General features: G+C 47.1%; 1 protein-coding gene and 1 non-coding gene across 3 annotated transcripts in view; one reads left to right on the top strand and one right to left on the bottom strand.

The window, feature by feature from the left end:
• Positions 1 to 27,806, top strand: part of LOC139234793 (BTB/POZ domain-containing protein KCTD9) — a 30,878-nt gene that overhangs the window by 510 nt on the left and 2,562 nt on the right. Inside the window, exons 2-11 of one of the 2 annotated variants that reach the window (XM_070865483.1) lie at positions 3,612 to 3,733; positions 5,991 to 6,034; positions 6,923 to 7,019; positions 8,671 to 8,729; positions 10,256 to 10,384; positions 14,208 to 14,275; positions 15,252 to 15,347; positions 18,834 to 18,983; positions 20,830 to 20,935; positions 26,165 to 26,298. In XM_070865483.1, the coding sequence (XP_070721584.1) occupies positions 3,612 to 3,733; positions 5,991 to 6,034; positions 6,923 to 7,019; positions 8,671 to 8,729; positions 10,256 to 10,384; positions 14,208 to 14,275; positions 15,252 to 15,347; positions 18,834 to 18,983; positions 20,830 to 20,935; positions 26,165 to 26,298 (1,005 nt within the window). The remainder of the gene's footprint in view (positions 1 to 3,611; positions 3,734 to 5,990; positions 6,035 to 6,922; positions 7,020 to 8,670; positions 8,730 to 10,255; positions 10,385 to 14,207; positions 14,276 to 15,251; positions 15,348 to 18,833; positions 18,984 to 20,829; positions 20,936 to 26,164; positions 26,299 to 27,806) is intronic. The other variant, XM_070865484.1, reaches the window with a different exon arrangement.
• On the bottom strand, positions 25,238 to 25,310 carry trnav-cac (transfer RNA valine (anticodon CAC)). The gene has a single exon. It is a non-coding gene; the product is annotated as a tRNA-Val (tRNA).

Raw genomic sequence — 27,806 nt, 5'->3', positions numbered from 1 at the left:
GGGGGAGGAGGGGAGAGTGTGGGGGGGGGGGAGGGGGAGAGTGTGGGTGGGGGGGGGAGGGGAGAGTGTGGGTGGGGGGGGGGGAGGGGAGAGTGTGGGTGGGGGGGGAGGGGAGAGTGTGGGGGGGGGAGGGGAGAGTGTGGGTGGGGGAGGGGAGAGTGTGGGTGGGGGGGGGGGAGGGGAGAGTGAGTGGGGTGGGAGGGGAGAGAGTGAGTGAGTGAGTGGGGGGGGAGGGGAGCGAGAGTGAGTGAGTGAGTGGGGGGGGAGGGGAGAGAGAGAGAGAGAGAGAGATGAGTGGGGGGGGGAGGGGAGAGAGAGTGAGTGAGTGGAGGGGGAGGGGAGAGAGTGAGTGAGTGAGTGGGGGGGAGGGGAGAGTGTGGGTGGGGGGGGAGGGGAGAGTGTGGGTGGGGGGGGAGGGGAGAGTGTGGGTGGGGGGGGGAGGGGAGAGTGGGTGGGGGGGGAGGGGAGAGTGAGTGGGGTGGGAGGGGAGTGAGTGAGTGGGGGTGGGAGGGGAGTGAGTGAGTGGGGGGAGGGGAGTGAGTGAGTGGGGGGGAAGTGAGTGGGGGGGGAGGTGAGTGAGTGAGTGGGGGGGGAGGGGAGTGAGTGAGTGGGGGGGAGGGGAGTGAGTGAGTGAGTGGGGGGGGGAGTGGAGTGAGTGAGTGGGGGGGGGAGTGGAGTGAGTGAGTGGGGGGGGGAGGGGGGTGAGGGGAGAGAGTGAGTGAGGGGGGGGAGGGTAGAGAGAGAGAGAGAGAGAGAGAGAGAGAGAGAGAGAGAGAGCCGTGGGGGTGAAGAGAGAGAAAAAGTGAGGGATAGAGAGGACTGTTCCGACAGACTGGCAACTGGAGCTAAAGAATCGGTCTCTCTCTAACGTCACAAACAAGACTTTAAAAATCTTTCTTCCTGTTGTGAAAAGGCTGACCTTTTTGTTGTTTGACATAATATAACGTGCACTGGGCTTTGCAGGGCAGTATAACTCCAGTCAGTGGTTACCGTACAATGGTGGTGTAAATTACCTGGTACAGTTAGGATCATTGAATCAGAACGGTTACAGTACAGGAGTTGGCCAGTCGAGCCCGTGCCGGCTCTCTGCAGGAGCACCTCAGCCAGTCCCACTCCCCCGCCCTTTCCCCGCAGCCCTGCAATTTTTTTTTCCTTCAGACACTTAACCAACTCCCTTTTGAAAGCTGCGATTGAGTCTGCCCTCCCCCACCCTCTCGGGCAGTGTATTCCAGATCCTAACCACTCGCTGCGTAAAAAAGTTTATTCTTACGTCGCCTTTGGTTCTTCTGCCAATCACCTTAAATCTGTGCCCTCTGGTTCCTGACCCTTCCACCAATGGGAACGGTTTCTCTCTCTCTCTCTACTCTGTCCAGACCCCTCATGATTTTGAACACCTCGATCAAATCTCCTCTCAACCTTCTCTGCTCCAAGGAGAACAACCCCAGCTTCTCCAGTCTATCCACGTCACTGAAGTCCCTCATCCCTGGAACCATTCTCGTAAATCTTTTCTGCTCCCTCTCTAAGGCCTTCACATCCTTCCTAAAGTGTGGTGCCCAGAATTGGACACAATACTCCAGTTGGGACTGAACCAGTGTTTTATACAGGTCCATCATCATATCCACATTTTTGTATCTATGCCTCTATTTACGAAGCCCAGGATCCCGTAAGCCTTTTAACCTGCTTTCTCAACCTGCCTTGATACCTTCAGCGATTTGTGCCCATATACCCCCGGGTCTCTCTGTTCGTGCACCTCCTTTAGAATTGTACCCGTTAGTTTATATCGCCGCCTCTCGTTCTTTCTATCAAAATGTATCAATTCACACTTTTTTGTATTAAATTTCATCTGCCACGTGTCCGCCCATCCCACCAGCCTGTCTCTTCCTGAGGTCTATCCCTCTCCTCCTCACTGTTGACTATATTTCCAAGTTTTGTGTCATCTGCAGATTTTGAAATAGTGCCCTGTACACCCAAGTCCAAGCCATTGATATACATCAAGAAAAGCAGTGGTCCCAGTCCCGACCCCTGGGGAACACCACTGTATACCGTCCTCCAGTCCGAGAAACAGCCATTCACCACTACTCCCTGTTTCCTGTCACTGAGACAATTCCGTATCCCAGCTGCCACTGTCCCTTTTATTCCACGGGCTTCAACTTTGCTGCAAGTCTATTATGTGGCACTTGTCCAATGCCTTTTGGAAATTCATGTACACCACGTCAACCGTATTGTCCTCATCAACCCTCTCTGTTACCTCATCAAAAAACCCGATCAAGTTGGTTAAACACGATTTGCCTTTAACAAATCCATGCTGGCTTTCCTTAATTAATCCACCCCTATCCAAGTGACTATTAATTTTGTCCCTGATCACTGTTTCTACAAGCTTCCCCACGACCGAGGTTAAACTGACTGGCCTGTAGTTGCTGGGTTTATCCTTACACCCTTTTTTGAACAATGGTGTAATATTTGCAATTTTCCAACCCTCTGGCACCACTCCCGTATCTATGGAGGATTGGAATATTATGGCCAGTACCTCCACGATTTCCGCCCTCAATTCCCTCAGCATCCTAGGATGCATCCCATCCGCTTATCTACTTATCTACTTTAAGTACAGTCAGCCTTTCTAATATCAATTTTTATCCAATCTCTAGTCTCCACTACCACCTCCTTCACTATGTCTATGGCAGCATCCCCTTCCTTGGTGAAGACAGATGCAAAGTACTCGTTTCGTACTTTGGCCATACACTCTGCCTCCATGCGTAGGTCTTTTTGGTCCCTAATCGGCCCCACCCCTCTCACTACCCGTTTACTATTTATATGCCTGTAGAAGACTTTTAGATCACCTTTTATGCTGGCTGCCATTCTATTCTCATACCCTCTCTTTGCAGGTCAAACTATTTTGAAAATTAGCTGCTTTGAGGGCATTTTATTTTTTTCAAGTTAGCCAAAACTGTCAGCTGTGGCTCAGTGGGCAGCACTCTCGTCTGAGTCAGAAGGTTGTGGGTTCGAGTCCCACTCCAGGGACTTGAGCACAAAAATCCAGGCTGACACTCCCAGTGCAGTGCTGAGGGAGTGCTGCACTGTCGGAGGTGCCGTGTTTCAGATGAGACGTTAAACTGAGGCCCTGTCTGACCCCTCGGGTGGACGTAAAAGATCCCGTCGGTAATTGTTATCCTCCAACTAACACCTACAACAAATTATCTGGTCATTATCACATTACTGTTTGTGGGAGCTTGCTGTGCACAAATTGGCTGCTGTGTTTCCGACATTACAACAGTGACTGTTCTCCAAAAAGTACTTCGTTGGCTGTAAAGCGCTTTGGGACACTTGAGAATGCAAGTTTCCCTTTGCCTGCTCCAGTTTCACGAGCAGTCTGCGACCAGCCCGATGAAGTCAGGAGCACGACCCCCGAGCGAGCCTTCAGGTGCCCGGGTGTCACTGGTGATGTTGCCGCCCTTGGCTTTGCTCGCTGGATATAAATGTGTGAACGCGGCCTTCAGGTGGCCCGCAAATCTGCTGCCGGTGGAAATGGCCGCTCCGTTGTGCAGATGGGACGTGAGGTACGGGCCGCTCCTGTGACGATGCTTTTTGTCACATTCTCACTCCTCTTCCTGCAGGTTGTTGCAGTGTACGGCGCTCTGTCAGATTTGCTGTCTGTTGCCAGTAGTAAGCTGAGTATTAAGGCAGCTCACCTCTACAATGGGAAGGGCGGACTCATTGATGATATTGCACTCATTAGGTGAGCCTGTTTTACTGTGTGTCCAAAGAGAATGATCTTATTTCCCCCCCCCTGCAGTTGGTGCTGACTTTCACCAGTGACCACACTTCACGTTTGAGGCTAAACACTGAGTGCTTCTGGGCAATTGTATCATGAAGAGCATTTATTGCAGCCCAGCAAAATCCTTCTCGCACCCACTTGTGAGGGCACTTGTCCGCAGCGGTCGTAGCCAGCAACGGGGTACAGTAGCATAGAGGGCTAGTAATCCCGGGCCTGGGCTAATGATCCAGAGACGTGAGTTCAAATCCCACCATGGAAGCTGCGGGATTTAAATTCAGTTAATAAATAAATCTGGAATAAAAAGCTCGTTTCAGTAATGGTGACCATAAAACTACCGGATTGTTTTTAAAAAAAAAAAAACAAGGCTCGTTAATGTCCTTCAGGTCTGGCCTATATGTGACTCCAGACCTACAGCAATGTGATTGACTCTTAATCGCCCTCTGAAATGGCGGCTCACCACCACATTCTCGAGGGCAGTTAGGGAATTAATGTTGCCAGCGACGCCCACATCCTGTGAATTAATTTTTTTTCAAATCCGGTGTGGGAATCCGAGCTGATTGGTTCCCCTCTCCTCCCATCGAGGACCACAGCCAGTTGTTGCAGTCAGATAGTTGCGATCAAATGGTGTAACACACACTGGGTAATGCATTTACCCGCAGATTGTGCTAGCACTTTTCCCCCCTCCAATCCCGCTTCATTAATATTAGCACTAATAAATCCAATAGGGAAATCATGAGGAATTCCTTTACTCAGAGTGGCTTACTCAGGAAATAGTTGAAGCAAACTGATGCTTTCAGAAAGGTAACTAGATGAGTACATAAGAAATCGGAGCAGGCGTAGGCCATTCGGCCCCTCGAATCTGCTCCGCCATTCAATGAGATCACAGCTGATCTTCGACCTCAACTCCACTTTCCTGCCTAATCTCCATATCCCTTGATTTTCCCCAGAGTCCAAACATCTATCTATCTCAGTCTTGAATATACTAAATGATTCATCATCCACAGCCCTCTGGGGTAGAGAATTCCAAAGATTCACAACTCTCCGAGTGAAGAAATTCTTCCTCATCTCAGTCTTAAATGGCTGACCCCTTATCCTGAGACTGTGACCCCTGGTTCTAGACTCTCCAGCTCGAAGGAAACAATCTCTCGGCATCTACTCTGTCAATCCACCTCAGAATCTTGCATGTTTCAATGCGATCACCTCTCATTCTTCTAAACTCCGGAGGTTAGGCCCAATCTACTCAATCGCTCATGAGGGAGTAAGGAACAGAACGATCTGCTGAAAGGTGGAGATGAGGTGGATAGAATGGGAGTAGACACATGTGGAATATAAACACCAGCCCAGCAATGTTTTCCCTAATTTCTTTTGTGGTGCTGCAGCTCATTCAAAATTTTGCGCATGTGCAAAATCTCCCATTGAAAAGCCGGCGAGTGGCCTGTATGGGCCTTCAGACAGCTGCGCATCTTAGCGGGAACATTGCAGCGCAGACTAGTTGGGCCCCAATGGCCTGTGTCTGTGCTGTATGTTCCATGTCATTCTGTGTAATTATTTAACTGATTGCTGTAGATGGAATCTTGCTGTGCACAAGTTGGCTGCGTGCTTTCCTTCAAAACAACACTGACTTCACTTTATCCCGAGGACAGGAAAGGCATGCGATAAAGGAAGTTCTTTGTTTAGTAAACAGGACTCTTCTGCCTGTACTGTATTTGCTGCATGGGTTGTTTGCTTAAGAATTCGAAGCAACACATTGCTATTAAGAACTAGTTGGTTTATTAGCAAAGGTTTAACAATCACACTACACATTACCAGTTCATCCACCGGGCTCACAACCACCTGCCTCATCGTGGATCCCCCGAACCCAACTGGTCGGGGTTTTATTGAGTCTTGTGAACATCACGTGACTGGCGAAGCCACTCACAACTCAACAGCTCTACAACTATTTTAGTGCAAAACAATAAATCAAGTGTCCCCTTATTAAAGGGACATAAAAGAACGCTAGCTTCTTAACAGCTCTACAAACCTGTGAGCATACTCACAGGAACATGCATTACAGCGCCCATCAACCCAACCCAGATTTGACTCAGAGGTGAAAGATCAGTGCCATCTGGTCTCTTACTATTGGCCGAGTATTTACAGCATGCTGGGCCATTTAACAGACTGAAAGGTGCCAATTCTTGTGCTGATAATTTACTAATTTCTCCTTTCTTTTTTTGATCAGAGATGACGATGTATTGTACGTGTCCGAAGGGGAGCCGTTTATAGGTAAGGTGAAGCTGAAGTGAAATATTCAACCGCACAGTGAAGATTCTTTGCATTTATTTTGAAATTGGTTCTCAGGAAAGTACAAAGATCGTTTATGAAGCCATTATGCATGCAGGTGTACATTTAACTTGTTTCTAAGTTCTTGGGATGAGAGTGATCGCCAATCCCTAGTTGCCCTTGGCGGCTGGCGCATTCAGAATCAACCACGTAATATGGAACTGAAGCCGCACGTTGAAAAGGAAGACCTGCATTTATATAGAGACTTTCACAACCACCGGATGTCCCAAAGCACTTTACAACCAATGAAGTACTTTTTAAAGTGTAGTCGCTGTTGTAATGTGGGAAACGCGGCAGGCACTTGGGCACAGCAAGCTCCCACAATCAGCCTGAGTCAGAAGGTCGTGGGTTCAAGTCCCACTCCGGTGACCTGAGCGCACAAATCTAGGCTGACACTCCCAGTGCAGTACTGAGGGAGCGCTGCACTGTCGGAGGTGCCGTCTTTCAGGTGAGATGTTAAACCGAGGCCCCGTCTGTCCCCTCGAGCAGATGTAAAAGATCCCATGGCACTATTTTGAAGAAGAGCAGGGGAGTTACCCCCGGAGTCCTGGCCAATATTTATCCCTCGATTAACATAACAAAAACAGATGATCTGGTCATTATCACATTGCTGTGTGTGGGAGCTTGCTGTGTGCAAATTGGCTGCTGCGTTTCCCACATTACAACAGTGACTACACTCCAAAAGTACTTCATTGGCTGTAAAGGGCTTTGAGACATCCGGTGGTCATGAAAGGCGCTATAGAAATACAAATCTTTTCTTATGATCTCTCGCACAAACACCGGTGTGGGGAGAATCATTTAAAAAAAATATTGTTTTTTTCCTTCTGACAGATTCTGAAGCTGACGACAAGGACATTGATGACAAATCAAGGATGTGTTCTGACTGGATAACACTAAATGTTGGAGGACAATACTTCACTACTACGCGGTAAGCCCATTCTCAGCGTACAGACAGTGCTGGCTGCTGTATTTGTGCGTCTTATGCTTCTAAAGGATTCTGTCATTTCTGAATGTGTTGGGTTGGAAACTGAGCTGATGGTTAATGGTGGATTAAATTAAAATTAATTGTATGATCTCACTTTTGGCCACTGAGATGTGAACATATCTGCAACAGTTACTCATTTTCATTTTCATTTTACAAATGTCTATTTTAGTAACGCCGCTGTGTATGGACCTCCAACCCCAAACTGACCTTAATCCAACATTAGTCTCGGGCAAAGAAATGGCTTGTGTGGGAAATGTAAAAAAATTCACACTAAAGCAGCAGGGGGCCTTTACATTGTTGTTGAGGACGAGCCACATTGTTGGGACAGTGTAGAGGGAGCTTTACTCTGTAACCCCGTGCTGTACCTGCCCTGGGAGTGTTTGATGGGACAGTGTAGAGGGAGCTTTACTCTGTAACCCCGTGCTGTACCTGTCCTGGGAGTGTTTGATGGGACAGTGTAGAGGGAGCTTTACTCTGTATCTAACCCCCTGTACCTGCCCTGGGAGTGTTTGATGGGACAGTGTAGAGGGAGCTTTACTCTGTATCTAACCCCCTGTACCTGCCCTGGGAGTGTTTGATGGGACAGTGTAGAGGGAGCTTTACTCTGTATCTAACCCCCTGTACCTGCCCTGGGAGTGTTTGATGGGACAGTGTAGAGGGAGCTTTACTCTGTATCTAACCCCGTGCTGTACCTGTCCTGGGAGTGTTTGATAGGACAGTGTAGAGGGAGCTTTACTCTGTATCTAACCCCCTGTACCTGCCCTGGGAGTGTTTGATGGGACAGTGTAGAGGGAGCTTTACTCTGTATCTAACCCCGTGCTGTACCTGTCCTGGGAGTGTTTGATGGGACAGTGTGGAGGGAGCTTTACTCTGTATCTAACCCCCTGTACCTGCCCTGGGAGTGTTGATGGGGCAGTGTGGAGGGAGCTTTATGGTGTACCTAACCCCGTGCTGTACCTGCCCTGGGAGTGTTTGATGGGACAGTGTAGAGGGAGCTTTACTCTGTACCTAACCCCGTGCTGTACCTGCCCTGGGAGTGTTTGATGGGACAGTGTAGAGGGAGCTTTACTCTGTATCTAACCCCCTGTACCTGCCCTGGGAGTGTTTGATGGGACAGTGTAGAGGGAGCTTTACTCTGTATCTAACCCCGTGCTGTACCTGTCCTGGGAGTGTTTGATGGGACAGTGTGGAGGGAGCTTTACTCTGTATCTAACCCCCTGTACCTGCCCTGGGAGTGTTGATGGGGCAGTGTGGAGGGAGCTTTATGGTGTACCTAACCCCGTGCTGTACCTGCCCTGGGAGTGTTTGATGGGACAGTGTAGAGGGAGCTTTACTCTGTACCTAACCCCGTGCTGTACCTGCCCTGGGAGTGTTTGATGGGACAGTGTAGAGGGAGCTTTACTCTGTATCTAACCCCCTGTACCTGCCGTGGGAGTGTGTGATGGGACAGTGTAGAGGGAGCTTTACTCTGTACTGCACCTTTGTGTCCCAGCGCAGTGGGGCGTTTATTTAAATGAGTTTCCCTCCCAAAGACTGAGATGTAGCTTTGCCCATTCAACACCTAACTTTGGAATGAATTTTTTGTTGCCCCCAGGAGCACTTTAGTGAACAAGGAGCCGGAGAGTATGCTTGCTCACATGTTCCGGGACAAAGGTTAGTGTCACCGCTACTCCTCCTGTGGCCCTGGTGCAGTGTCAGAGGTCACACCAGCTGACACGCATTAAACACGCACCCTGCTCACTGCTACCCTCAAAGGGCAGTGCTGGTGACGCGACATCTGATACAAGCCGGCGTCTCTTAACATCGATGCCTTGTGGTCAAGTCAGTTGGCCGTTCATTGGCCATGTGCTGCCTCGGCTGATTCTTGTTGCCATGGTTTCTGATACCTGGCGAAACAATTGGAAGTAACTTTGCTGTAGAGGGGTGTGCTGTGAAAGTGGTTTTGTTTGGAATGGTTTGTACGCTGATAGTAAAAAAAAAACTTGCATTTCTATAGCGCCTTTCACGACTACTGGACGTCTCAAAGCGCTTTGGAGCCAATGAAGTACTTTTTGGGGTGTAGTCACTGTTGCAATGTGGGAAATGCGGCAGTCAATTTGCGCACAGCAAGCTCCCACAAACAGCAATGTGATGATAAGCAGATGATCTGTTTTAGTGATAATTGAGGGATAAATATTGGCCAGGACTCCGGGGATAACTCCCCTGCTTTTGGAAGTAATGCCATGGGATCTTTACATCCACCTGAGAGGGCTGACGGAGCCTCGGTTTAATGACTCATCCAAAAGACGGCACCTCCGACAGTGCGGCACTCCCTCAGCACTGCACTGGAGTGTCAGCCTAGATTTTTGTGCTCAAGCCCCTGGAGTGGGACTTGAACCCACAACCTCCTGACTCTGAGGCGAGAGTGCTGCCCACTGAGCCACGACTCACACTTAGTGCTGCCTCTGATCATTGCAGGTGATTGGTAGAAACACAATTGCATGATCCAGGCGGAAATCTTTCAAAGTGCACGGGGCAACCGGGCTCTGATTGAAAACAGTAAAACGAATTGACTTTAATTGTGGATTATTTTGAGGCGGTGAGCAGGGTTCCCTCTATCGCACTGTATGTTGAATGAGCCTTAAAGGGGCCGCGCACCCCAAAAAAATAAAGTCACGCGAACATTGGTGGTGAGATGCTGTGACGGCTAAAATGTTCGGTGAAGCTTCTGACTGAAAACTGGCAAATTATGGTGAGTGGGTTAGATGAAGAGGGGTGGGAAGGGGCTCAAGTGGAGCATGAACACCGGCAACTAGTTAGGCTGAATGGGCTGTTTCTGTGCTGTCCATTCCATGTAAATAACATAATTTAAAAATGTTGCCCCACTCAGCATCTGGAAGCGAAAGGGACAGTTCGTGTTCCAGGTGGGATCCTGTATCGGAACGGGCTTCACCTGAAATGCGAGCGCCTGTCTCTCTCCTGCTGGGTCCGATGGGCATTTCCAGCTTTGCTGTTTGCTTTTCACTGCGGGTCGTGTCCTGACCATTTGTGTTCTGCAGAGAATGAGACAGCACGGAAAGGAGGCCGTTCGACCTATCGTGCCCGAACCTGTACGCGCTGTTACATTGCTGGTGAGCTGATCCTTCTTCCTCCCCCACCCCCCCCCCTCCCCCCTGCCGCGTTGCCTCTTTCTGGAGCAGGTGCCTGGGGTAACAAGCGAGATCATCAAGGAGGCTTCCTCATCGACCGCAGCCCGGAGTACTTCATGCCCATCCTGAACTACCTGCGTCATGGCCAGCTCATTGTTAACAAAGGCCTCAACTTACTCGGTAGGTTCTGCACGACGTTCACTCCGCAGTGGGAAGGTGCGAGAGTAACGCTAGAGTAACGCAGCTGTGGCTGTGCAGTGTTTCACACCGCAGTGCTGAAAGATCATATAATGTGGATCGGCTCCTGTCTCCCGCTGCACGTGGTGATTCAACGGTTACAGCTGCAGTCTCCCTAATGCCCTCGTAGTTAAAGGCACCACCCAGTATGATAGAGCAGTGCAGTCCAGACGCTCCCAGGTCTGGTCCCTGGGGCTGCTATGAGTTGGTGTAACAAGCAGTGTTCCCTTTAAATTGCACAGCTGTGCAGCGGTCTAGAGGTCCTACACAGGCCGCCTGGCAGCTTTCCAATGGTCACGCGGAGATTTGAATGGGCCGTGCAGCCCGTTAAAGGGACCGCACACCCAAACATTGACTACATGTTGCCTCCGGCCCTAGGCCTGGGAGGAGGGAATCAAAGTCTGATGGCAGCACAGTGACACAGGCTGGAGAGTATGTGTTTGTTGATGTCTAGGCTGGCTTGAGCTTGGCTGTGTAGTGCTTGCGTAGTTGAATATCCAGCTGGTGGCTTGAGCTTGGCTGTGTAGTGTCTGAGTCGTTGAATAGCCAGCTGGCCGGTTAATGAGATATTGGAGCGGTACAGGGCCCCCCCTGGGGAACCCAGGCACTGAGGAGAAACAGAACAGACAAATGGCTGTTCCAAATAGAGACGATGTTGGCCTCGTGTGGGGGAGTAGATGTGAGAGTCTGTTCTCCCTCCCCTCCCCCGCCCCCCCCGCCCAATTAACACAGGCAATATTATTTGTATGTCAGCAACAAGATGAAATCTAGCTAACTTTTCCCTACTACCTTCAGGACTGCTAAAATGTTTGTCCTGTCTCTTCCTCTCCCCCCACCCCCTCCCCCCCCGTTCTGACCGGTGCTGACCCTTCCTGTGGTATGTTTCCAGGGTCACCATGTCTTCATGTAAATCTTGTGTACGGTTTCCTCCGAACCCCCGTGGACAGTGGTAGCTCCCAGCCCCACGCCCCTGTGGACAGTGGTAGCTCCCAGCCCCACGCCCCTGTGGACAGTGGGAGATCTCAGCCCCACCCCCAATGGACAGTGGTACGGAGCCATGGCTAAATAAAAATCAGAACTGGGAATTAAACATTGCAGTGTATAACATTTAGAAATGATAGAGGGGGAAAAATGAGAGGTGGAGTAGTTGTATTTATTAGGGATAACATGATGGCAGTAGAAATAAGTGACGCAGCTATCGGCAAGACAAAAATAGAATCCATATGGATAGAGATAAAAGATAATAAAGGATCAATCACACTAATAGGTGTAGTCTACAGACCATCTAATAGTGGAAGAGAGGTGGAGGAAGAAATATGCAGATAAATTAGGGAAATTATAAAAAGCATAGAATAATAATCATGGGGGATTTCAACAACTCTGATATTAATTGAACAGAAGAGGTAGGTAAAGGGGATAAGGGAATGGAGTTCCTACAATGTGTCCTTTCTAACCCAATATGTAAAAACCCAACAAGGGAGGATTCACTATTGGATCTAGTAATGGGGAATGAGCCAGAGCAGATAAGAGAAGTAAAAGTAGGGGTACATCTAGGCAATAGTGATCACAATATAATAGGCTTTAAGATGATAATTGAGAAGGACAATAAGTATGACACAAACCAGGGTAATAGCTTGGAGAAAAGCTGATTTTGAGGGGCTGAGACTAGAACTTGGGAAACAATATTGGACAACAATATTGGCAAACAACGATGTAGAACAGCAATGGGAAACATTTGAAACGGTGTTCAACAGAGTGCAGGAACAATATATTCCACTAAAAGGAATGAACAAATTAAACACTAATTAGACTCCATGGATGAATAAAGCCATAAGGGAACAATTGAGGATAAGGAAAGAGGCATACATTAAGTACATAGACAACAGGGGAGTGCATGATATGGGAGAATAGGAAAAGATTAGATTAGAGAAGTAAAAAAAAAAATTAGGAAGGCAAAGAGGGACTACGGAATTAAATTATCAAGGATCATAAAACAAAATAGTAAAGTATTTTACAGGTGCATCAATAAAAAATGAAGGGATGGCAATAGGGCCATTTAGGGATAGACGGGATAATACCACAGGTAACAATAGAGAGACGGCAGGAATATTAAATAATTATTTTGCTTCAGTATTTACCAGGGAGATAGAACAGGTAGACATGACATTGGATGAAGAGGTTAGTAATGAGATAAGTAGATTTAAAATAAAAAGAGGGGTCATATTAAATAAATTAATCAAACTCAGAGGATAAAACCCCTGGTCCGGATGGATTGCTTCCACACATTTTAAAAGAATCTAGGGAAGAGATAGCAAAGGCCTTACTACACATATTTAATAATTTGTTAGAAAAGGGTGTAGTGCCAGAGGACTGGCGGATAGTTAACGTAATGCCTATATTTAAGAAGGGAGATAGAATATTTCCAGGAAATTACAGACCAATTAGTCAGTGGTAGGAAAAATAATGGAATCCCTACTGAAGGAGAAAATAAAAGAACATCTAGAAACCACAAATATAATAATGAATAGTCAGCATGGATTTCAAAAGGGAAAGTCTGGCTTGACCAACCTCATTGAATTCTTTGAAGAGGTAACAGCGAGAGTAGACAATGCAAATGCAGTAGATGTAATGTATCTAGATTTTCAAAAGGCCTTCGATAAGGTACCCCATAATAGACTGATGAACAAGGTCAGAAAATGTGGAGCCAGGGGACAAGTAGCAGAATGGATCGCTAGCTGGCTTCAAGACAGAAAGCAGAGAGTAGGGGTAAAGGGTAGCTATTCACAGTGGCAGAAGGTGGGTAGTGGTGTTCCACAAGGATCAGTGCTGGGACCACTGTTGTTCACAATTTATATTAACGACTTATACTTTGGAGTCAGAAACATAATTTCTAAATTTGCGGATGACACCAAATTGGGGGATAGTCAATTGAGGAGGACTGCAACAAATTACAGGAGGAGATTAATAAACTTGCAGAATGGGCATATAATTGTCATGAATTTCAACACAGATAAATGTGAACTATTACATTTTGGTAGGAAGAACAAGGAGGTCACTTATTGAGGGTGAGAGTGTAGGTTGGATCTCGGAGTACAAATACATAAATCGCTAAAAGTTGCGACGCAGGTTAACAAGGCCATAAAGCAAACCAAGAACTAGGGTTTATTTCTAGAGGGTATAGAGTTGTAAAGTAGGGAAGGTATGCTAAACTGTATCGAACCTTGGTTAGACCACACTTACCAAAGTACTGCGCACAGTTCTGGTCGCCATATTATATAAAGGATTATAGAGGCAGTGGTAGCTCCCAGCCCCACCCCCTGTGGGCAGTGGTAGCTCCCAGCCCCACCCCCTGTGGGCAGTGGTAGCTCCAGCCCCACCCCCTGTGGGCAGTGGTAGCTCCCAGCCCCACCCCCTGTGGGCAGTGGTAGCTCCCAGCCCCACCCCCTGTGGGCAGTGGTAGCTCCCAGCCGATGCCCTGACCAAGATCAGCTCATTGAGTACAGTTCAGGCCATTGCGCCAGGGACATTGAGATTTACATGACTTTGAGCAATAGCAGGCTCTTATTAACAAGGTTATAAGGACAGCTCGTGCGGCCTGAATGAGCTGATCTTGGTCAGGGGTGTGGCTGGGAGCTACCACTGTTCACAGGGGTGTGGCTGGGAGCTACCACTGTCCACAGGGGGTGGAGTTGGGAGCTACCACTGTCCACAAGGGTTGGGGAGTATAGCTACTGAGTTTAATGCAACCTCTGCTCTACTCCTCCAGGTGTCCTTGAAGAGGCAAAGTTTTTCGGCATTGACTCTCTCATTGAACAGTTGGAGCAATTGATTAAGGTAAAGATGTGACTGTTTTTCTTGGTGTTCACTGTGAACGAAGGTGTTCCTCTGCTACTTTATTGTTAACAGTCTCTATTAGGCCCTTGGGCTAGAGAGGGACACAGCCAGAGATCACATTCCTGTTCTGTCCCGTGCCGCCCGCTGGAAAGTGTCTATGTGCGTGTCCACGTGTGATCCAGTGCGTGTGCTCAGGACAGCATTGGGTCTGCCTGCAATGAGACTGCTCCTTTTACATACTGCCGTTAAAATTACAACATTTATCCTGTGGATCTGCGCAGCGAGTGAACCCAGGTTCCAGTGATGAAAGGCGCCGGCTGGGTGTGTCTGGTCATAATGGCTCCGTACTGCACCGGGCTCTGTTGCTACCCACTATGCCTGTCATAGAATCCTAGTAATTTACAGCACGGAAGGAGGCCATTTCGGTCTGTCGTATCCGCGCCATCCGACAAAGAGCTACCCGGCCTAATCCCAATTTCCAGCTCTTGGTCCGTAACCCTGTAGGTTACGGCACTTCAAGTGCACATCCAAGTACTAATGTGGTGAGGGTTTCTGCCTCTAGCACCCTTTCAGGCAGTGAGTTCCAGACCCCCACCACCCTCTGAGTGAAGAAATCTCCCCTCAAATCCCCTCTAAACCTTCGGTGCACTCCATGGGACTGAGCTGCCCTGCCATGCCTCTAGTTATCTGACAATGAACTAAACTATGAACTAATTGACTATGAAATTAGCTTAAAACTACAAGACCAAAACACTCACCGGCTACTCACCAATCAGCTGTTTCCCTTGAGCCGACGTCACTGATGTTACACTTTTGATTTTTGCCTCTTGAGTTGCTCCCGCTCTGTATGGCGCTGCTCCTTTTATCCCCACCGCCACTGGTCTCGACCAATATTTACAACTTAATCAGGTACCAGGTTATTAGCGACTAACTAGGGTGTGTGACTAATTGTAATTTTATTGCTTCCTTATTCTAGAATTCATTACCGGCTGAAGATCACTCTCCCATTTCCCGGAAGGAATTTGTCCGGTTTCTATTGGCAACACCAACAAAATCTGAACTGCGATGTCAGGTGATTGTGAGCAGAATGAATCTCTTTGCTGAGCATACAGTGGCTGAGTGTAGGAGTCGGAGCCCGTTTACTGTCGCCCAGCTCCGGATGTTGGAGCGCTGTTGCCGTTGCAGATTGTATCTACACTTCCCCCACGTGGCAAGATGCTCACTGAATATCACCCACCACCAGAATCCACACTTCAGGGCAAACAGTCTGATTGCCAGTCCTGAGACCCTCCTATCCTGTCAGAGAGGCAAGGAGACCAATCGGAGGAATAGGAAATGCTTTCCTTCCTGTTTTGTCTCTCCTCTCTCTAAGGCATAGAATCATAGAAATGTACGGCAGAGAAGGGCACCATTCGTCCCATTGTGTCTGTGCTTGCTGAAAAAGAGCTATCCAGCCTAATCCCACTTTCCAGCTCTTGGTCAGTAGCCTTGCAATTTACGGCACTTCAAGTGCACATCCAAGTACTACTTAAATGCGGTGAGGGTTTCTGCCTGTACCATCCTTTCAAGCAGTGAGTTCCAGACCCCCACCACCCTCTGGGTGGAAAAAAAGTTCTCAACTTTCCTCTAATCCTACTACCAATTACTTTAAATCCTGGATATTGACCTCTCTGCTGAGGAATTTAAGTCCTTCCTACCCACTCTATCTAGGCCCCTCATCATTTTATACACCTCAATTAAATCTCCCCTCAACCGCCTCTGTTCCAAAGAAAACCCCAGCGTATCCAATCTTTCCTCATAGCTAAAATTCCCCAGTCCTGGCAACATCCTCTGTACCCTCTCTAGTGCAATCACGTCTTTTCTGTAATGTGATGACCAGAATTGTACGCACTGACTTATGCTGGGATCCAGTTTGCTGGGTGCCAGTAGTGTACAGTATGTCTCGTGTGTTAGCTCAGAGGGTAGATGTCAGTGGCTTTCGCTGGGATGTATCGCAGGTGAGCTCTATGTGGTCATTCAATGTCCATTCACGTGGCTTTACAGCAGGAGTCACTGAATGGCAACAATGGAATAACAATGGGATCCTGTGCATGGGTGGAGTGGGGAGAGATGGGGGAAGGATTGCCCTTAATAGTTCAGTGCCCAAACCCTCTTGATTGCTACCTGAACCACCCGTAACCTGGCATAGGGGCAAGCAGACTGGAAGGTGAAATGTGTGGCTGAAAGAGTGGTGTAGGAGTCAGGGTTTTCAATTCGTGGGGCACTGGCACCAGTACCGGAGACGCAGGGAGTTGTTCTGTTGGGACGGGCTCCACTTAAACCGGGCTTGGATCTGTATCCTGGCGAATTGAACAACTAGGGCAGTGGGTCGGGCTTTAAACTAGTGAGGGTGGGAGGATTCAGGAAAGAGAAATTCAAAAGCAGTAAGAGAAATGTCAAAGCTGTAGAGCAGTGATTTGAGTAAAAGTAAGCAGAATGCGTCAGGAAGGGACAGAGAGCTTAACAAAGGTAACAGGGCATAAGGTGACATCAAGGAAAAATGGGGGAAAAATTAAAGCTATAGGCACTATATCTGTGTGCGCGAAGCGTTCGCAACAAAGTAGATGAATTGATAGCGCAGATAGAAATAAATGGATTCAATCCAATAGCCATTACAAGGATATGGTTGTACAGTGACCACGATTGAGAACAACATATTCTAGGTGACTTGACTTTTCTTAGAACAGATAGGCAGAATGGAAATGGATGGGAGGTAGCCCTAATAAAGGATCGGATAAAGACAGTAGGATCTTAGCCCAGAAAAATAAAATGTAGAATCACTTTGGTGCTAAGAAACAACAAGGGGCAGAAAACACTGGTGGGAGTAGTTTGTCGGCCCCCTAACAGTAGTTGTAATGTTGGGCACAGTGTAAATCAGGAAACTTGGAGGTGCATGTAACAAGGGTAATGCAGTATTCTTGGGGACTTTAATCTACATATAGACTGGGCAAAACAAATTTGCAACAACAGCGCAGAAGACAAGTTCATAGTTTTCTAGATCAGTATGTAGAGGAACCAACTCGGGAACAGGCTATTTTAGATCTAGTATTGTGCTATGAGACAGAATTAATTATTAACCTTGTAGTAAAGAAGCCTCTGAGGAGCAGTGATCATAATATAATAGAATTTTACGTTGAGTTTGAGAGTGATTTAGTTAAGTCTGAAACTAGGGTCTAAAATCTGAACAAAGAAAACTACGCAGGTATGAGAGGCGAGTTGTCTAAGGTAGGTTGGGAAATTAGATTAAAAGATAATTTGATATATAGGCAATAGCAAACATTTAAAGAAATAATTCCTAAGTCACAATGAAATTACATCCCCTTAAGGAATAAATACCCTACTGGGAAAATGGTCCAACAAGAGAAGTTAGAAATAGTATTAGATTAAAGGAAGAGGCTTATAATGCAGCCAAAAGGAGTGGTAGCCTGAGTATTGGGAGGATTTTAGTATTCGGCAAAGGAGGACCAAGGAATTGATAGAGAGGAAATAGAACGAGAGACATAAAAACAGATTGTCTGTAAAAAGAAAGATTGGCAAAAGTAGACGTGGGTTCCTTACAGGCAGATACAGGAAAAATTATAATGGGGACAAAGGAAATGGCAGAGGCATTAAACAAATACTTTGTATCTTTCCTCATGGAAGAACACACGAAAAACATTCTGGAAATAGCGGGGAGCAAAGGGTCTCGTGAGAATCAGAAACTTAAAGAAATGAGTATTAGTTAGTTATCCACCTTGGTAGGAAAATAGAAAAGCAGAATATTTCTTAAATGGTGAGGGATTGGGAAATGTTGGTATTCAGAAGGACCCGAGTGTCCTTGTACATGAATCACTGAAAGTTAATGAGCAGATACAGCACGCAATTAGGAAAGCAAGTGGTATCTTAGCATTTCTTACAAAGGGATTGGAGTATGAGTAAAGAAGTCGTATTGCAATTATATAGGGCCTTGGTGAGACCGCACCTGGAGTACTGTGTACAGTTTTGGTCTCCTTACCTAAGGAAGGATGTACATGCCTTAGAGGAAATACAACAAAGACCGATTCCTGGGATGGGGGGATTGTCCAATGAGGATAGATTGAGGTGACTCGGCTTGTAATCTCTAGAATTTAGAAAAATGAGAGGTGATCTCATTGAAACATTCAATTCTTAAGGGGCTTGACAGGATAGATGCTGGGAGGATGTTTCCCCTGGCTGGGGAGTCTAGATCGAAGGGTTAAAGACTCAATAAGGGGTTGTCCATTTAGGACTGAGATGTGAAGAAATTTCTTCACTCAGATGGTTGTGAATCTTTGGAATTTTCTACCCCGCAGGGCTGTGGAGGCTCAGTATATTCCAAACACAGATGTAGATTTTTGGATATTAAGGGAATCGAGGGATATGGGGATAATGTGGGAAGGTGGAGTTGAGGTCGAAGATCAGCCATGATCTTATTGAATGAAGGGCCAAATGGCCTACTCCTGCTCCTATTATGTTATGTAAGATTCTATGGTACAACTTTAAAATATTTCACTCCACTCAGGGTCTGAATTTTAGAGGGACCGATTTATCACGACTAGACCTTCGCTATATCAACTTTAAAATGGCTAACCTTAGCAATTGCAATCTCAGTCACGCAAACCTCTGCAGTTCGAACCTGGAACGGGCGGATCTGTCTGGCGCTGTACTGGACGTAAGTACGAGTGTCCTTTTTATTGATTTTAATTGGAGCTGAATTAGTGGCAATTTTCTGCTCTGCACCTGTGTCCACTAGGAACCGCATGGTGGGTGGGGTGGATTGACCCATCCACCTCCACGGAGGTGTGTGGGGGGCCTGACCCATCCACCTCCATGGCACGAACCTGGTATTGCAGTACTTCCAGGAACAGTGCAGTGGCTCTCGGCCTTTTGGCTCAGAGCATTGGCGCAGAGTGATCCTTGATGTGTGCAAGGTGACCTCTGGCGTTTGTGATTTGACAAAGAATTGGAAAGATTGGCAACGAAAAATTGAGACTGTCAAAATCCACTTAATATAACAACGTAAGAACATAAGAAATAAGAGCAGGAGTAGACCATTCGGCCCCTTGAGTCTGCTCCGCCATTCAATAAGATCATGGCTGATCTTTCACCTCAACTCAACTTCCCTGCAGTCTCCCCATATTCCTATATGCCCTTAATATCAAAAAATCTATCGATCTCTGTCTTGAATATACTTAACGACTGAGCCCTCTGGGCAGAGAATTCCAAAGATTCACCACCCTCTGAGTGAAGAAGTTTCTCCTCATCTCAGTCCTAAATGCATTGCCCAGCACTGAGTAACTGGCTGGAAAATAATGGCAGGGTTTGGATGGTGTGTGTATAGAATACTTGATAGCCGGAGTGAAAATTGGCACTGGATGTAATCTGATGAGACCTGTGACACCAAAGATTGAATTTATAAATGTTTGAATGTAACAACATAAGAAATAGGAGCAGGAGTCGGCCATGTGGCCCCTCGAGCCTGCTCCACCATTCAATGAGATCATGGCTGATCCGATCTTGGCCTCAACTCAACTTCCCTGCCTGTTTCCCTAACCTTGACTCCCTTATCGTTCAAGAATCTGTCTATCTCAGCCTTGAATATGTTCAGTGTTTCAGCCCCCACAGCTCTCTGGGGTAGAGAATTCCAAAGATTCACGACCCTCTGAGAGAAGAAATTCCTCCTCATCTCCGTCTTAATGGGCAACCCTTTATTTTGAAATTATGCCCCGAGTTCTAGATTTCCCCCATGCGAGGAAACATCCTCTCAGCATCTACCTTGTCCAGCCCCCTCAGAATCTTTTATGTTTTAATAAGATTACACCTCATTCTTCTAAACTCCAATGAGTACAGGCCCAACCTGCTCAATCTTTGCTCAATAGACAAACCCTTTCATCCAAGGAATCAACCTAGTGAACCTTCTCTGAACTGCCTCCAATGCAAGTAATCCCTCCATAAATGAGACTAAAACTGTACGCAGTACTCCAGGTGTGGTTTCACCAACACCCTGTACAGTTGTGGCAGGACTTCTCTGCTTTTATACTCCATCCCCCTTGCAATAAAGGCCAACATTCCATTTGCCTTCCTGATTACTTGCTGTTCCTGCATACTAACTTTTTCTGTTTCATGTATGAGGACCCCCAGATCCCTCTGTACCGCAGCATTCTGTAGTGGTATTTTGCTTTGCTATTCTTCCAGCAAAGTGGATAACCTCACATTTTCCCACATTATACTCCCATCTGCCAAATTTTTGCCCACTCACTTAGCCTGTCTATATCCCTTTGCAGACTCTGTGTCATCCCCTCAACTTGCTTTCCCATCTAACTTTGTATCGTTAGCAAATTTGGTTACAATGCACATTTGATTTGAGATTTAAATTTACAATTCTTGTTAACTGCTATCATTAGCTCTCTCTTCCTGTTGAGAAAGGTCCTCAGTAGCTCTGCTTGTTTTCTGCTGCACAGCAGAGATGGAAGATGTTGATGTGTGGGTTTTCACTGGGGTATATTTTGCTCTGCCAGGGTGCCAATCTCCAAGGGGTGAAAATGCTGTGCTCAAATGCAGAGGGTGCATCACTGAAAGGCTGCAACTTTGAGGATCCTTCAGGTCTCAAGGCCAATTTGGAAGGTGAGTGAGTCACCTTGAATACCATCAGCTCCAAGTTCCGCTGCAATTCACTCGAGTTGGAAATATATCGACCATTCCTTCATCGTCGCTGGATCAAAATCCTGGAGCTCCCTCCCTAACAGCACTATGGGAGCACCTTCACCACATGGACTGCAGCGTTCCAAGATGGCGGCTCACCACCACCTTCTTGAGGGCAATTAGGAATGGGTAATAAATGCCGGCCTTGTTGGTGAAGCCCACATCCCAGGAATTAATATTTTTTTTAAACTCGAGGGGGAGGATGTTCTTTCTGAACTGTCACTTAGCAACCTCTTTAACATTCAGGACTGTGCTAAAGATTACCAAACGTTGTTGATGTGCCTGGGTTGTGCTTTTTTGGCGTAAAGTCAAAGGAGGTTGCAGTCTGGCCTAAATGTAGTGGCGGGCAAGGCTTAGTGGGTAAAACGGAGCCACGCAACCCAGGGTGGTTCCCGGCTTATTGCTCGGTCTGTGCTGAGTTACCCATTCTCGGCTGTAGTAGAAGCATAGGCCACAACACTTGGCTCAGCATTCTTGGGCCAGTGTTAACACTCTGCATCACTGAGCCCCACTTAGTGATGCAATCGACCCCCATCCGGAAGGTGCATGATGGTGGGGTGAGGCCGGGGCTGGGCTTGGTCACAGTGCCCCACGGTCTGATCACCTGCCAACACCTGCTGTCCAGGTTGAGAATAGAAAAAGAAAGAATTGCATTTCATGACCCGAGCGCTTTAAAATTAATGAATCGCTGTTGTAATGTAGGAAACACGGCAGCCAATTTGCACACAGCAAGCTCCCACAAACAGGAATGTGATAATGACCAGACAATCTGTTTTTTAATGATGTTGGCTGAAGGGATAAATATTGGCCGGGACACGGGAGAACCCCCCTGCTCTTCGAGAAAGTGCCGTGGGATCTTTTACGTCCATGTGAGAGGGCAGACGGGACCTCGGTTTAACGTTGCAAAAAGACGGCACCTCCGACAGTGCAGCGCTCCCTCAGCACTGCACTGGGAGTGTCAGCCTAGATTTTTGTGCTCAAGTCCCTGGAGTGGGACTTGAACCCACAACCTTCTGACTCAGGTGAGAATGCTGCCCACTGAGCCACGGCTGACTTTGGAGCATCCACGATGCTGAGAATGACGTGAGTAGCACGTGTAGCGAGTTGGTCTTACCACAGGGGAAGGGTCCACAGCCAGCTAGGGAATGGAAGACCAGCAAAAAGAGCAGTGCAAGGAATGTAGGGCAGGGGTCCCCTGCGGTCATCCCCCTGAAAAACAGATACACTGCTTTGAGTGCTGTTGAAGGGGATGACTCATCAGGGGAGGGCAGCAGCCAAGTTCATGGCACCGTGGCTGGCTCTGTTGCACAGGAGGAGGGGAATAAGAGTGGGAGAGCGATAGTGATAGGGGATTCAATCGTAAGGGGAATAGATAGGCGTTTCTGCGGCCGCAACCGAGACTCCAGAATGGTATGTTGCCTCCCTGGTGCAAGGGTCAAGGATGTCTCAGAGCGGGTGCAGGACATTTCTAAAAAGGGAGGGAGAACAGTCAGTTGTCGTGGTGCACATTGATACCAACGACAGGTTAAAAAAAGGGATGAGGTCCTACGAGACGAATTTAAGGAGCTAGGAGCTAAATTCAAAAGTAGTAATCTCGGGATTGCTACCAGTGCCACGTGCTAGTCAGAGTAGGAATCGCAGGATAGCACCGATGAATACGTGGCTTGAGCAGTGGTGCAGCAGGGAGGGATTCAAATTCCTGGGGCATTGGAACAGGTTCTGGGGGAGGTGGGACCAGTACAAACCGGACGGTCTGCACCTGGGCAGGACCGGAACCAATGTCCTAGGGGGAGTGTTTGCTAGTGCTGTTGGGGAGAAGTTAAACTAATATGGCAGGGGGATGGGAAACAAAAAGGAGACAAAAGCAAAAGACAGAAAGGAGATGAGTAAAAGTGGAGGGCAGAGAAACCCAAGGCAAGAAACAAAAAGAGCCACTGAATATAAAGGGCTGCAGGAGGGGTCAAAACTAAAAATCATGATTTTAAAAACTAGGATGAAAACACTCCAACTAAATGCACGCAGCATTCGAAATAAAGTAAATGAGTTGACGGCACAAATCATTACAAATGGGTATGATTTGGTGGCCATTACAGAAACATGGTTGCAGGGTGGCCAAGACTGGGAATTAAACATACAGGGGTATCTGACGATTCAAAAAGATAGACAAGAAGGGAAAGGAGGTGGGGTAGCTCTGTTAATAAAGGATGATATCAGGGCAGTTGTGAGGGATGATATTGGCTCCAATGAACAAAATATTGAATCATTGTGGGTGGAGATTAGAGATAGTAAGGGGAAAAAGTCACTGGTCGGCGTAGTTTATAGGCCCCCAAATAATAACTTCACGGTGGGGCGGGCAATAATCAAGGGAATAATGGAGGCATGTGAAAAAGGAATGGTAATAGTCATGGGGGATTTTAACCTACATATCGATTGGTCAAATCAAATCGCACGGGGTAGCCTGGAGGAGGAATTCATAGAATGCAAACGGGATTGTTTCTTAGAACAGTATGTAACAGAACCTACAAGGGAGCAAGCCATCTTAGATCTGGTCCTGTGTAATGAGACAGGAAAAATAAACGATCTAGTAAAAGATCCCCTCGGAATGAGTGATCACAGTATGGTTGAATTTGTAATACAGATTGAGGGTGAGGAAGTTGTGTCAGAAACGAGCGTACTATGCTTAAACAAAGGAGACTACAGTGGGATGAGGGCAGAGTTGGCTAAAGTAGATTGGAAACAAAGACTAAACGGTGGCACAATTGAGGAACAGTGGAGGACTTTTAAGGAGCTCTTTCATAGTGCGCAACAAAAATATATTCCAGTGAAAAAGAAGAGCGGCAAGAGAAGGGATAACCAGCCGTGGATAACGAAGGAAATAAAGGAGAGTATCGAATCAAAGACCAATGCGTATAAGGTGGCCAAGGTTAGTGGGAAACTAGAGGATTGGGAAAATTTTAAGCAACAGCAAAGAATGACTAAAAAAGCAATAAAGAAAGGGAAGATAGATTACGAAGGTAAACTTGCGCAAAACATAAAAACAGATAGTAAAAGCTTTTACAGATATATAAAACGGAAAAGAGTGACTAAAGTAAATGTTGGTCCCTTAGAAGATGAGAAGGGGGATTTAATAATGGGAAATGTGGAAATGGCTGAGACCTTAAACAATTATTTTGCTTCGGTCTTCACAGTGGAAGATACAAAAACCATGCCAAAAATTGCAGGCCACAGGAATGTGGGAAGGGAGGACCTTGAAACAATCACTATCACTAGGGGGGTAGTGCTGGACAGGCTAATGGGACTCAAGGTAGACAAGTCCCCTGGTCCTGATGACATGCATCCCAGGGTATTAAAAGAGATGGCGGAAGTTATAGCAGATGCATTTGTTATAATCTACCAAAATTCTCTGGACTCTGGGGAGGTACCAGCGGATTGGAAAGCAGCTAATGTAACGCCTCTGTTTAAAAAAGGGGGCAGGCAAAAAAGGCAGGTAACTATAGGCCAGTTAGTTTAACATCTGTAGTGGGGAAAATGCTTGAAACTATCATTAAGGAAGAAATAGCGGGACATTTAGATAGGAATAGTGCAATCAAGCAGACGCAGCATGGATTCATGAAGGGGAAATCATATTTAACTAATTTACTGGAATTCTTTGAGGATATAATGAGCATGGTGGATAGAGGTGTACTGATGGATGTGGTGTATTTAGATTTCCAAAAGGCATTCGCTAAGGTACCACACAAAAGGTTACTGCAGAAGATAGAGGTACGCGGTGTCAGAGGAAATGTATTAGCATGGATAGAGAATTGGCTGGCGCACAGAAAGCAGAGAGTCGGGATAAATGGGTCCTTTTCGGGTTGGAAATCGGTGGTTAGTGGTGTGCCACAAGGATCGGTGCTGGGACCACAACTGTTTACAATATACATAGATGACCTGGAAGAGGGGACAGAGTGTAGTGCAACAAAATTTGCAGATGACACAAAGATTAGTGGGAAAGCGGGTTGTGTAGAGGACTCAGAGAGGCTACAAGGAGATTTAGATAGGTTAAGCGAATGGGCTAAGGTTTGGCAGATGGAATACAATGTCGGAAAGTGTGAGGTCATCCACCTTGGGAGGGAAAAAAACAGTAAAAGGGAATATTATTTGAATGGGGAGAAATTACAACATGCTGTGGTGCAGAGGGACCTGGGGGTCATTGTGCATGAAACTCTTTTGGATTTTTTAAAATGTTTCCGCCCAGTTTCGAACCGGGGTCTTTTCACATGTGAGGCGAACGTGATAACCACTACACTACGGAAATACTGTCCCAAAAGGTTAGTTTGCAGGTGCAGCAGGTAATCAGGAAGGCGAATGGAATGTTGGCCTTCATTGCGAGAGGGATGGAATACAAAAGCAGGGAGGTCCTGCTGCAACTGTACAGGGTATTGGTAAGGCCGCACCTGGAGTACTGCATGCAGTTTTGGTCACCTTACTTAAGGAAGGATATACTAGCTTTGGAGGGGGTACAGAGACGATTCACGAGACTGATTCCGGAGATGAGGGGGTTACCTTATGATGATAGATTGAGTAGACTGGGTCTTTACTCGTTGGAGTTCAGAAGGATGAGGGATGATCTTATAGAAACATTTAAAATCATGAAAGAGATAGATAAGATAGAGGCAGAGAGATTGTTTCCACTGGTCGGGGAGACTAGAACTAGGGGGCACAGCCTCAAAATACGGAGGAGCCAATTTAAAACCGAGTTGAGAAGGAATTTCTTCTCCCAGAGGGTTGTGAATCTGTGGAATTCTCTGCCCAAGGAAGCAGTTGAGGCTAGCTCATTGAATGTATTCAAATCACAGATAGATAGATTTTTAACCAATAAGAAAATTAAGGGTTACGGGGAGAGGGCGGGTAAGTGGAGCTGAGTCCACGACCAGATCAGCCATGATCTTATTGAATGGCGGAGCAGGCTCAAGGGGCTAGATGGCCTACTCCTGTTCCTAATTCTTATGTTCTTATGTTCAAGAATGGCCACTTGGGTAAGGTGTATGCGCTGGCCTGTAGTCCAGTGGGAGGTCACCGATTCAGTGATCGTGGTGGTGGAGAGGAGCGAGGTGGGGAGCATGTATGAAGCAGTGGACAGGAAGCAGTAACTATTGTTGGATTTTCCAGGCGCAAACCTGAAAGGAGTGGACATGGAGGGAAGTCAGATGACTGGGATTAACCTGCGAGTGGCCACTCTGAAGAATGCCAAGCTGAAGAACTGCAATCTCCGAGGGGCAACGCTAGCTGGGACAGACTTGGAGGTGAGGCGAAAATGAAGACCAAATTCTTCGCTTTCGATTGAGGATTACCCGCGGTTTTACCCCTGAGCCAACCTCAAATCGGGGCCATGGAAGAATGAAAACAATGAGAAATTGGGCTTTGACAGTGAACACATGGAGAACTTTAGCTCTGAGGAAAGATTGGATAGGCTGGGGTTTTTGCCTTTGGAACAGAGGAGGCTGAGGGGAGATTTAATTGATGTGTATAAAATTAGGAGGGGCCTGGATATCGTGGACAGAAAGGACCGATTTCCCTTAGCAGAGGGGTCAACAACCAGGAGGCATAGATTTAAAGTAATTGGTAGGAGGTTTAGAGGGGATTTAAGGGGAACCTTCTTCACCCAGAGGGTGGTGGGGGTCTGGAACTCACGGCCTGAAAGGGTGGTAGAGGCAGAAACCCTCGCCACATTTAAAAAGTACTTGGATGTGCACCTGAAGTGCTGTAACCTACAGGGCTATGGACCGAGAGCTGGAAAGTGGGATTAGGCTGGGTAGCTCCTTTTCTGCTGGTGCGGACACGATGGGCCGAATGGCCTCCTTCCGTGCTGTAAATTTCTATGATTCTATTCTATAGACGTAGAAAACATTGCAAATGTGCAGCTTGTCATTCGACCAAAGAGAAAAGGTGTTGAAGTGTCAGGTGCAACCCTTCACCAGTGCCTCGTGTTCAGAATTGCGTGTGTTGGGAATGATTGACCAGGTCCGTTTTGCTGGCAAAATTCGCATGTTCCGCTATGTCGGTTGTATCTTCATCTTGCTTCCCTTCAGAGCCAGGCCATCAGGAATGTAGTTCTTTGTGTCCAAACACTCAGTTGTGCTACAGCTCTGGTTAGATGCGGAGTATTCCAGTACCGTGTGTCACCCTACTGTGAAGTCTCCCATTTACCACAGACCCAGCTCCATGATTGACGTTATGGAGATTTTTTTTGCCTCCAATCTACCTTGGACTGGTTTGAGCCTGAATACCCTTAAACGGAAAGGCAGGACTACGATTTGTTCAAACCACTCCCCAAGTGTCTCTCCAGAAGAGATTCACACAAATATTCTATGAGTGTTTTTTCTAAAAGGGAAATTGGATCTCTTGGGGCAGCAGAGAGCGAGCTGGAGTGCAGCGTTTCCGGGCCCCTCGCGTACCCAGTTGGTCCCATCCTTGGGATCAGCTGCTGGTATAGGTGGAAGTTGTCTCTTTCCGCACCCCCCCCCCACCCCGCCATCAGTAGTGCTGCTCTGGGATGCACGGTGTTCCTCTCCATCAGTGGAGGCAAGGAGACCCAACACGGACCCAACAAAGAGCCTTCAGAGGGATGTGGACAGGTGAAGTGAGTGAGCAATAAGGTGGCAGATGGAATATAATGCGGGAAAATGCAAAGTTACTCGTTTTGGTAGGAAGAATATATAAACAATATTTTTTTTAAATGGTGAGAAACTTAATTGGTGTTCGAGATTATGGGGTCTGAGTACAGGAAACGTAGAGTTAGTATGCAGGTACA

This window comes from Pristiophorus japonicus, chromosome 22 (genome assembly GCF_044704955.1).
Source record: "Pristiophorus japonicus isolate sPriJap1 chromosome 22, sPriJap1.hap1, whole genome shotgun sequence".
In the NCBI taxonomy this organism is placed as follows: Eukaryota; Metazoa; Chordata; class Chondrichthyes; family Pristiophoridae; genus Pristiophorus; species Pristiophorus japonicus.
The sequence above is the reverse complement of the archived record's forward strand: the minus strand, read 5'-3'. Positions and strand labels throughout refer to the sequence as shown.